The sequence below is a fragment of the Belonocnema kinseyi genome, chromosome 10 (assembly GCF_010883055.1).
Source record: "Belonocnema kinseyi isolate 2016_QV_RU_SX_M_011 chromosome 10, B_treatae_v1, whole genome shotgun sequence".
Taxonomy (NCBI): domain Eukaryota; kingdom Metazoa; phylum Arthropoda; class Insecta; order Hymenoptera; family Cynipidae; genus Belonocnema; species Belonocnema kinseyi.
Window position 1 is genome coordinate 4,044,688 of NC_046666.1, and position 12,412 is coordinate 4,057,099.

At 19.6% G+C, this 12,412-nt stretch overlaps 1 protein-coding gene across 1 annotated transcript in view; it reads right to left on the reverse strand.

The window, feature by feature from the left end:
- LOC117182285 (E3 ubiquitin ligase Rnf157) overlaps window positions 1–12,412 on the reverse strand; it is a 45,209-nt gene that overhangs the window by 21,307 nt on the left and 11,490 nt on the right. The window contains exons 4-5 of the mRNA XM_033375407.1: window positions 6,453–6,594; window positions 6,137–6,340 (exon numbers count right to left, since the gene is read on the reverse strand). Of these exons, the coding sequence (XP_033231298.1) occupies window positions 6,137–6,340; window positions 6,453–6,594 (346 nt within the window). The remainder of the gene's footprint in view (window positions 1–6,136; window positions 6,341–6,452; window positions 6,595–12,412) is intronic.

Consider the following 12,412-nt stretch of genomic DNA (forward strand, 5'->3'; position numbering starts at 1 on the left):
TTTAAATTTTAAAGCTAGTAAGATGATTAGTTTTCAACTTTAAATCTTCTAAATTAAATAATTTTCAAATTTAAATCCTAGAAATTGATTTATTAAAAAAAAGCATTAATAATTCCATAATTTTCTACCATAAACATTAAATATTAAAAAGCCTTTAATTGAAAATCTTGAAAACTGAAGAATGCTTCATTGTAGATCTTCAAAATTTAACTACATATTTCAAAAAAGACAAAATTAGCTAAAATTGATGAATTTTGAATGATAAATCTTCAAAATTGAACTCATAAAAGAAAACGTGAAAAATTATATAATTTTAAACTATAAACATTTCAAAATAATGAATCTTCAATTGTAAATCTTGAAAAAAGAATTTTGAATTGCAAATCGCAAAAATTAAAAAATTTTCAATTGAAAATCTGTTAAATTGAATATTTTAAATTTTAAAGCTAGTAAGATGATTAATTTTCAATTTTAAATCTTCTAAATTTGAATAATTTTCAAACTTAAGTCGTAGAAATTGATTTATTTAAAAAAAGCATTAAAAATTTCATAATTCACGGAGGGGGCTGGAACGGGAAACCGGGAGTTTTTTTTGACCGGGAATAACCGGGAAATTTCAGTATTTTTTTTACCGGGAATTTTACAAATTTTTAGAAGAAAAATCTGCCCACTTTCGATTTTAACAGTTTTTAAATAATTAATTGAATTTTTATGTTTTTTTCAATTATGCTATTATTTAGCTTACCATGCGTAATTCAAAATTTGTTTACTTTGAAAATTTTCCATTTAAAATTTTTATTTTTAAGCTTACATTTTTAATTTAAATAATTTTTTAATGCTTTCATAAGGACTTGCACAAATAAAAAACAAAGGCCTTTGAAGTTGAAAATTTTGGATAAAAAATATTTTTATTTAATATAAAAATACATTTTTTTTAATTTATCTGTACTTTAAGTAATAAAAAATGAACAAAAAAATTTGAAAAAACGATTACGGTTTCAATTTGAAAGTCTTAGTCATTAAACAAATGTGAACGTGTGACTGAAAGTTTATAAACTATTTTCAACTTAAAAATAACTTTATAATAATATATTCTTCATTAAAGGATTTTATTAAATTAAAAATATTGTTTCAGTCTAAAATATTCAATTTTTAACCCATTCAATTTGTAAATTTTAATTTAAAAAAAAAAGATTATTTATTGAATATTTAGCAATATTTTAATTTTTATTTAAGACAAGAAAATTGAAACCAAATATTTAAAAGTAAAGAATCTTTAACTGAATTGTTTGCAATAGAAAACCTGGAATCGTTAAAATTTCTAAAAATGCTTAATTTGTAAATGAAAATTTTAAATTTCGATGTATAATTTACAAATAAACATTCGTAGAAAAAACTTGAGTAATTTAAAGAGATATTTAGGAATTTTAAAAAGATAAAAAATTATCATGCAAGTTTTAGAAAGTTTTCTTAAAATCTTCTAGAATCTTTTTTTGAAAATTTTGTTTAAATCTTTGAAGAACTTTTTAAATATTCTCTTAAAATAATGTTTCAAAAAGAAAAGTTATTTTTCATTTTCCTAGGAATCTTAAGATTTTGAAATTACGCAAATTGTAAAGAAATTTTCTAAAATTTGCAGGATTTTCTGAAAACTGTAGAAAAAATTCAATTAATTTTGACAGATATTTAGAAGTTCTGAAAAAATTTCCAAAATAATTTTAAATTTAAAACAATTTCTAGATTTCTCAAGATTTTGAAATAAAATTTTGAAGCTTTCCAATGATGTTTAAACATTCAAATATTTTATTTTTTTTGATAAATATTCTGAATTCGTGTAGGTTCAATTGAAAATCTTAAAAATCGAAGAATTTTAAATTTCGATTCTCAAAAATTTAAGGATTTTAGATTGTAAATCTTCAAAATTGAAATATTTAAAAACAAAAAAACATATTAAAATGACATAATTAAAAACTATAAACATTTGAAACTAATGAAGATACGATTGTAAATCTTAAAAAAAAAAGAATTTCAAATAACTAAAGTTGAAGAATTTTCCATTGAAAATCTATGAAATTGAATAATTAAAAAATTTAAATAATCGAAATTGAACTTTAAAAAAGGGACTCATAATTGCATGATTTTCTATTATACACTTCAATAGTCTTCAATTCAGTCTTCAAAACTGAAGAATGTTTCATTGTAAATCTTTAAAATTGAACTACCATTTTCAAAAATGCTCAAAATTGCATTGGATCAATGTATCTTCAATTATAAATCTTATAAATAAACACATTAAATATTTAAGAGTCTTTAATTGAAAATCTAAAAAATGGAGGCATTTTTTATTTAAAATCGCTAAAATTAAAGAATTTTCAATTGCAAATCTATGAAATTGAATATTAAAAATTTTAAAGCTACTAAAGTGAATGATTTTTAATTTTAAATCTTCTAAATTGAATAATTTTAAAATTTAAATCGTAGAAATTGATTTATTTTTAAAAAAGCATTAAATATTCCATAATTTTTTATTTAAATTCTCTGAAATTGAAGTATTTTGGATTTGAAATCTTCAAAATTGAACTATTACAACAAAACAGCGTTAAAAATTATATGATTCTAAACTATAAACGCTTAAAATTATTTAATATTTTATTGTAACTCTTAAAAGAAGAAAAATTTTGAATTTAAATCACTAAAATGGGAAAATTTTCGACTTAAAATTTATGAAATTCAATAATTTTACATTTTTAATCTTCTAAGTTGAATATTTTTCAATTGTAAATATTATCAATAGAATAATTTTCAAATTTGAATCATCGAAATTAATCTATTACAAAAAGCTGTTAGAATTGCATAATTTTTTATTATACACATTAAATATTGAAGAGCCTTCAATTTAAAATCTTAAAAATATAAGAATTTTAAATTTAAACTCTCTGAAATTGAAGTATTATGGATTTTAAATCTTTAAAATTGAAATAATAAAGAAAATGTTCAAAAATAAATAATTTTAAACTATAACCATTTCAAATTAATGAATCTTCAAATAAAAATCTATGAAATTGAATAATTTTACATTTTAAAGCTACTAAGTTGAATAATTTTCAATTTTAAATCTTCTAAATTGAATAATTTTCAAATTTAAATCGTAGAAATTGATTTATTAAAAAAAAGCTCTCGAAATTGCACCCTTTTCTACTATATACATTAAATAATGAAGTCTTTGAATTAAAATCTTAAAAAACTGAAAAATGCTCCATTGTAAATTATCAAAATTGAATTACAAATTTCAAAAAACGTTCAAAATTTCATTATTTTAAACTATTTATATTCAGAATTAATGTATCTTTTATTAAAAATCTTAAAAAAAGAAGAATTATAAACTTAAATGATCTAAAATTTATGAATTTTGAATTACAAATCTTCAAAATTGATCAATAAATAAAAGTTCAAAATTACATAATTTAAAATTATAAATGTTTCAAATTATTGAATCTTCAATTGTAAATATTAAAAATAGAAGATTTCTTAACTTAAATTGTCGAAAATTTATGAATTTTGAATTATAAATCTTTAAAATTGAAATATTCAACAACGACAAAAAACTTCAAAATGACATAATTTAAAACTATAAGCATTTCAAATTGATGAATCTACAATTGTAAATCTTTTTAAAAAATGAATTTTAAATTTCAAATCACTAAAATTGAAGAATTTTCAATTGAAAATCTATGAAATAAAATAATTTTCAGTTTAGAATCTTCTAGATTGAATAATTTCAAGTCTTAAATAGAAAATCTTAAGAAATGAAGAATTCTTCCATTGTAACTTTCGAAATTGAACTACAAATATAAAAAAAACATTCAAAATTTAATAAATTTTAAGATTTACCGTTAAAGATTCATTAATTTGGAATATTTTAAAAATTTTTCTTTTTTCAAGATTTATTATTTCATTTGCAATTTACAGTTCATTTTTAAGATAATTTATTAATTTCAAATATTTATATTTTAAAATGATGTAAAAATTGTAATGTTTATAGTTTAAAATTATGTAATTTTGAACGTTTTTAAAATTATAAACGTAACTTTTATAGATTTTAAATTGAAAACTCTTCAATTTTAACAATTTCCAAATTTAAATTATTTAACTTTAAACTTTTATTTTGAATAGTTCAATTTTGAAGATTTATAATGAAAAATTCTTCAATTTTAACGATTTTTAATCTTATTTAATCTTATTTAATCTTATTTTTAAACTTATTAATTTTTAATATTTATAGTTTAAAATTATGTAACGTTGAACGTTTTTTTTTTTGAGACAGTTCAATTGTTAAGACTTATAATTTTTTTTTAATTTTAAGGATTTGAAAATTAAAATTTCTTTTTTTTTTATTTGCACTTGAAAATTTGGAATGCTTATAGTTTAAAATTACGTAATTTTGCACGTTTTTTTCTAATATGAATTTCAATTTTGAAAATTTACAATAGAAATTTCTTCAATTTCAGCGAAATCAAGTTAAATTTTTTTCCCATTTTCAAAATTTATAATTGAAGATGCTAAAATTTGGAATGTTTATAGTTTAAAATTATGCAATTTTTTATGCTTTTTTGAAACATTTTCAATTTCGATTCTTTAAAATTCTAAATTATTCTCTTTAGAAGGTTCAAAATTAAAAATTATACAATTTTATAGATTTGAAATTTCTTCAATTTTAACGATTAGAAGTTTAAAACTTATTTTTTTAATATATAATATAGGAGTCTTTAATTTGAAATGTTCATAGTTTGAATATATGTAATTTTAAACTTTTTTCTTATAATTAATTTTTTATGCTTTTTGACACATTTTCAATTTCGATCTTTTGAAATTAAAAATTAGCGAATTTACCACTAAAAAAAAAATGTTATATAATTTTACAGATTTTCAATGGAAATTTCGCCAATATCAACGATTTGAAATTTTTAATTCATTTTTTTTAAATTTACAATCAAACATTCATTATTTTGAAATATTTATAGTTTAAAATTATGTAATTTTCAACCTTTATTTGGAATAGTTCAACCTTCAAAATTTACAATTGAAAATTCTTCAATTTTAGCGAATTGCAATTTGAAGTTCTTTTTTTTCAAGACTTACACTTCAAGATTAATTAATTTGGAATATTTAAACTTTGAAAATATGTAATTTTGCACGTTTTTTAATAGATTAATTGCCGATAATTTAAGTTCGATAATTATTTAATTTGGAAGATTTAAAATTGGAAATTATTCAATTTTATAGATTTTCAATTGAAAATTCTTATTTTTTGTGATTTAATAAGTAATATTCATTAATTTGTAATTTTTATAGTATAAAATTACGTAATTGTGTACGTTTTTTTCTAATATGTAGTGCAATTTTGAAGATTTACAATTGAAAATTCTGCAATTACAGCCAATTCTAGTTTAAAATTTCTTCCATTTTTAAAATTTATGACTGGAGATGCATCAATTTAGAATGTTTATAGTTTAAAATTATTCAATTATGCACGTTTTTTCTAAAATTTAGTATAATTTTGAAGGTTTACAATTGAAAATTCTTTTTTTTAAGATTTACTATTGGAGTCTCATTAATTTGGAATTTTTATAGTTTCTAATTATGTAATTTTGCACGTCTTTTATAATATAACATTTAATTTTATAGATTTTCCATTGAATATTCTTCAGTTTAAATAATTTGAAATTTAAAATTCTTTTTTTTTAAGATTTGCACTTGAAAATTCATTAATTTAGAATACTTATAGTTTAAAATTAGGTAATTTTGTACATTTTTTAAAATACGTAGTTCAATTTAAAAAATTTACAATTGAAATTTCTTCAAATTCAGCGAATTTAAGTTAAATTTTTTTTTTTTAGTTTTTAAGATCTATAATTGAAGATGCTAAAATTTGGAATGTTTGTAGTTTAAAATTATTTAATAAAAAATTATGCTATTTTTATCCTTTTTTGAAATATTTTCCATTTAGATTCTTAAAAATCCAAAATTAATTATAAATAAATAATAAATTAATAAAATAAATAAAATATAAATTAAAATTCATTAATTAAATATTAATAAATTAATATGTAGTTTAGTTGAAAATTAAGGGAATTACCTTAGCGTCCTCGGTATTTTTATTCTCGATTCCATAAATTTCTTGTAATAGATAGCAGAGGCCATCAACGAATAATTTTTGTTTCAGGGCCTTTAAAACATAAGACCCGTCCGAATGTTTTTCGACTACTGCTATTGTTGTGTGAGATTGTTTAGGATCATCAGAACCTTCTTCAGCCACACAATGAATTGCAATTGGAATGATCTTTAAAAATAATGAAGAAATTTCGATTTTTTATATTTCAAGACTTTAAAATTCATTCATTTTTTAAAAATAAATTATTAAATCTAAAATATTAATTAAATTAAGCTCTTACTTCACGATCCGTGTTGTACAACATTTCTTCATCGGTGTACAAAGTTGGATCAAAAACGTGAGAAGTTTGGCAAAATTGTTGATTGGCTCCTTTCTTATAATGATAAGTATCCGAGTTTAAAGAAGGATCTCGAGATACGTATCTGAAATATATATCTTTATCGATCTTTTCCAGACCTGGGACTCACTTTAGACATATAAAATAGTTTAAAAAGTGTCACTAATTTAAAAAAAAAATATAGTGTCAAGACAGTGGAATACAATTTTTCAAGAATTAAAAATCAGCTTCAATGATCATTTTAAAAGTTATTCTTCAGTCTATATATTTTCATTTCAGAGAATTAATTGTAAATTACAAAAAAAAAGAATTTTCTACAAAAAGTATAATTTATTATAAAATCTAACTATTTGTTTCAAAATGTATTTCCATTGTGAAAATTCTTCTTTTTGGTAGGTAGAAAATTCACTTATTCCAGTTGAAACTGTTACATTTTTTTGAAAATTGATTTTTTCTAATTGCAAATTCAGCAATTTGACTGAAAATTGATTTTTTTTTCATCGAAAATTCAATTCTTTCGTTGAAGAATCACATATTTAAAAAAAAATCCATTTTTTTTTTAGAAAATGATATTTTTTCATTGAAAGTTAATAACTTTCTTTACAAATTCTTCATTTCGGTTGAAAATTCAAGTATTCCGGTTGAATATTCATTTTTAGTTGAAAATTTATATTTATTAGTTGAAAATGCGTTTTTCTTTGTTCAAAATTGATTTTTTTCAACTTCAAACTTAATTATTTCAGTTTTGGTTGCCAATTCATCTTTTTTAGTAAAAAATTAATTTTGTTGTTCAAAATTCATTGTTTTAATTTAAAACTCATTTTCTGGTTTGAAATTCAACTGTTCCATTTTCTGATGAAAATTTTTCTTTATTTATTTGTTCAAAATTCAACTATGTGGTTGAATATTTGTCTTCTTTAATTGAAATTCCAAGTAGTTCGTTAAAAATTCGTTGGTTTTGTGTAAAAATTGTTGTTTTTTTTTTGGTAGAAATTTAAACTTATTGTTTTAAAATTTATTTTTTTGGTTGAAAATTAAACTAATCCAGGCAAATATTCATCATTATACTTGAATTTTAATTTTTTACCAAAAAAGATTAATTCTCAACAAATTACATACATTTTACATACATTTATAAATATTCAACTAAATAGTTAAAATTGTTAAATAAAAATTGTCAATTTTCAATCACAAATGAATTAGTTAAATTTTTTAAATAAAAAGAATTAATTTTCTGCAAAAGAGTTTAATTTTTAAAGGGAAAAATAGAATAGTTACATTTTTATACTGAAAAAATATAAATTTTTCACCAATAATTTCATTTACAAGAAATTTAATATTGTACAAAATTGTTGAATTTTCAAGTCAAAAAGACGATTTTTCTACAAAAAATTTGAATTTTGAACTGGATAGTATGAATTTTTAACAGAAAAAAGTTTAGTTTCAACCGACGTGTTGAATTTTCAACCTAAAAATATTAATTTTTAACAAAAAATATAATAGTTGATATTTTAACAAGCAAAAAAAAAGATTTGATTGAAAAACAGAAAAACTGTTTGATTTAACCAACAAAAACGAAATATGAATTAAATACTTGATTTTTAAAAAACTATAATTTGATTTTCTACCAAAAAAGACGAATTTCCAATCAAAATAGTTAAATTTGATATTAAATTGTTGAATTTTCTAGCCAAAAAATACAGATTTTATGAAAAACAGTTTAATTTTCAACAAAAACGTTCAATTTCAACCGAAGCAGATTAATTTTTGACTAGTTGCATTTTTAAATAAGATTTGAATAAATAATAAAAACAATTCGATTTAATCAACAAAGACGAATTTTCAATTAAATACTTGATTTTTAACCAAAAATACATAAATTTTCAACCAAATAGTTCAATTTTCTACCAAATTTTTTAATATTCCATTTTGTTATTTATAAAATTTATTTTCTATTTGCTAAAATTTGCTATTTATTTATCGCAGTTTTGTTTAAGAATTCGTAATTTTTTGTTAAAAATTTTATTATTTGATTCGAAATTGAATTATTTTGTTGAACATTCAACAATTTTGGTAAAAACTCATACTTCTTAGTTGAAAATTCAATTGTTTGTCTTTCTTGCGTAAATTTTTTTTTTAATTTTGAAATATTTTCTTAAAACCTTGAGTTTTTTTCTTTAAAAATACATTTCTTTCTGTATAAAATTTACACTTTTTGATTAAAATACAGCATCCTGGTAAAAAAAATTAATCTGCGTCGATTAAAAATTAAATTTTTTATTGAAAATTCACGTTTCCGCTTTGAAAATCTAACTGTTTTGTACAAAATTTTTTTTTAACTCGAAAATTAAAAGATTTGGTAGAAAATTAAACTATTTGGATGAGAATTTATGGTATTTTTTTTTGAAAATCGTATATTTCTTGTTATTAAAAATAAAAAATTTTTTAAATTGATCTTTGTTGGTTAAATATAATTGTTTTGATTTTTTATTAAAATCTTTTTTCGTTGAAATATAAACTATTAGATTTTTCGTTTAAAATTTAACTGTTTTATAGAAAATTCGTCTTTTGGTTTAAAATTAAACAACTTAATTGAAATTGCCTGAAAATTTTCTTTTTTTCAATATTCCAATATTTTCTCAAAAAATTTATCTTTTTATTAAAAAATACATTTTTTACTGTAGACAATTTACATTTTTTGATTAAAATACAACAGCTTGGTAAAAAAATTAATCTGCGTTGATTAAAAATTAAATTTTTTATTGAAAATTCACGTTTCTGCTTTGAAAATCTAACTTTTTTGTACAAAAATTGTTTTTTTAAACTCGAAAATTAAACTATTTGGATGAAAAATTATGGTATTTTGTTGAAAGCCGTCTTCTTTTGTTGGTAGAAAATCAATTTTTTGTTAAAAATCAAGTCTTTTGTTAAAAATTCGTCTTTGTCGATTAAATATAATTGTTTTTATTTTGTTTTAAAATCTTTTTTTGTTGAAATATAAAATATTACATTTTTCGTTGAAAAATCGTCTGTTTTATAGAAAATTCGTCTTTTTGGTTTGAAAACGCAAAAACTTTATTGACACTTTCCCTTTGTTTACTCTAAAATTTTTGTTTTTGTTGGAAATTCAACTGTTTTCCAGAAAATTTGTATTTTTTGGCTAGAAAATTCAACAGTTTGCTAAACAATTTTCAATATTTGGCTAAAAATGTATGTATTTTGTTCCACAATTTTCATCTTTGGTACAAAATCAATTTTTTTGAAAATTCAACTCCTTGGTTGAAAATGAACTCTTTTTTTGAAAATTCATACTATCTGGTTCAAAATTTAAATGTTTTATAGAAAATTAGTTAAAATTTTTTAAAATTAATTCTCTTGAATGAAAATTTAACTATACTTCATTTTTGGGTTAAAAATAATCTGTTCTTTTTTTGTTAAAAAATCAGCTATTTGAAGATTTTTAGAAACGAAAAAAATATAAACTTATAATTTATCAAGTAAATTTTGGATTCGAGTTACATCCATTATTGTAAATAAAATTATTTGTGAAAAATGTATATTCTCGGGATAAAAATATAACTATTATATTTTTTTCTCTTAAGACTTAAACTTTTTTTGCAGAAAATTCATTCTTTTTATTGACAATTCATTCTTCTCAATAAAAATTTAACTAATTCAATTGTGATTGAAAATTGACAATTTTTCAACTATGTAATTGAAAATTTAAACCATTTGTTTAAAATTCGTCTTTTTTGTTAGGAAATTAATCTTGGTTAGAAATTCAACTATTTGATAAAAATATATGTAATTTGTTAAGAATTAATCTTTTTTGGTAGAAAATTAAAATTCAAGTAAATTGATGAATTTTTCAACAATAAGTTTAATTTTCAAACAAAAAGATTGATTTTTTATTTTAAAAACAACAACAATTTTTACACAAAACCAATTAATTTTTAACGAACTACTTGAAATTTCAATTAAAGAAGACAAATATTCAACTAAATAGTTAAATTTTCAACAAAAAAAAATAATTTTTTACTAAAAAAGATGAATTGACAACCAAAACTGAAATAATTAAGTTTAAAGTTTAAAAAATCGATTTTCAACTAAAAAATATAAATTTTCAACAAAAAATTAAATGTTTAGTCAAAAAATTAATATTCAACCAAAGAGATGAATTTTGACCTGAAATTATGTACATTTAACCGGAATACTTTAATTTTTAACCGAAAAGAAGAATTTGTAAACAAAGTGATTAACTTTCAATGAAAAATATCATTTTCTAAAGAAAAAATGTTTTTTTTTTTAATATGTGATTTTTTAACGAAAGACCTGAATTTTCGATAAAAAAAAGATACATTTTCAGTCCAATTGTTGAATTTTTAATTAGACAAAATTAATTTTCAACAAAAAATGCAACAGTTTCAACAGGAATAAGCGAATTTTCTACCTACCAAAAAGATGAATTTTCACAAAGTAAATGCATTTTTAAAGAAACAGTTCTTCAACCAAAAATTGTAACATTTAAATTTTGAGTTTGAAAAATTAATTTTCAACCAAACTGATGAATTTTCAACTGGAATAGAAAAATTTTCTACAAACCAAAAAGTTGAATATTTAATCATAAAGATTAATTTTCTATAAAAAAATACGGATTTTCCAGACACTAAACAAATTTTCAAATAAATTGTTTGAATTTTAAATAAAAATATGAATTTCAAACCAAATAGTTCAATTTTCATTTAAAAAGGATAAATTTTCAATAAAAAATAGAAGACTTGAATTTTCCGCTGAACATATAATTCTTAGTTTTCAAAAGCTACGTGAATTTACAACGAAATAGTTGAATTTTAAATTAAAAAAGACAAATTCTCGTTAAATTGTTGAATTTTTAACTAGGAAAAATCAATATTCAACCAAAAATTGTAACAGTTAAATTTTTATATTTAAAAATTAATTTTAAACTGAAATGCAAAAATTTTCTACAAACCAAAAAGATGCATTTTAGTCATAAAGATTAATTTTCAATCAAAAATACAAATTTTCCAGAAACTAAACAAATTTTCAAGTAAATTGTTTGAATTTTAAATAAAAATATGAATTTTCAACCAAATAATTCAAATTTTCATTTTAAAAAAACATAAATTTTCAATAAAAAATAGAAGACTTGAATTTTCCGTTGAACATATAATTCTTAGTGTTGAAAAACTACGTGAATTTTCAACGAAATAGTTGAATTTTGAATTAAAAACGACAAATTTCAGCCAAATTGTAGAATCTTTAACTAGAAAAAATCAATATTCAACCAAAAATTATAACAGTTAAATTTTTATATTTAAAAATTAATTTTAAACTGAAATACAAAAATTTTCTACAAACCAAAAAGATGAATTTTAATCATAAAGATTAATTTTCTATAAAAAAATACGGATTTTCCAGACACTAAACAAATTTTCAAATAAATTGTTTGAATTTTAAATAAAAATATGAATTTCAAACCAAATAGTTCAATTTTCATTTAAAAAAAGATAAATTTTCAATAAAAAATAGAAGACTTGAATTTTTCGTTGAACATATAATTCTTAGTGTTGAAAAACTACGTGAATTTTCAACGAAATAGTTGAATTTTGAATTAAAAAAGACAAATTTCAGCCAAATTATAGAATCTTTAACTGGAAAAAATCAATGTTCAACCAAAAATTGTAACAGTTAAATTTTAAGTTTGAAAAATTAATTTTCAACCAAACTGATGAATTTTCAACTGGAATAGAAAAATTTTCTACGAACCAAAAAGATGAATATTTAATCATAAAAATTAATTTTCTATAAAAAATACGAATTTTCCAGAATCTAAATAAATTTGCAAATAACTTGTTTGAATTTTAAATAAAAATATCAATTTT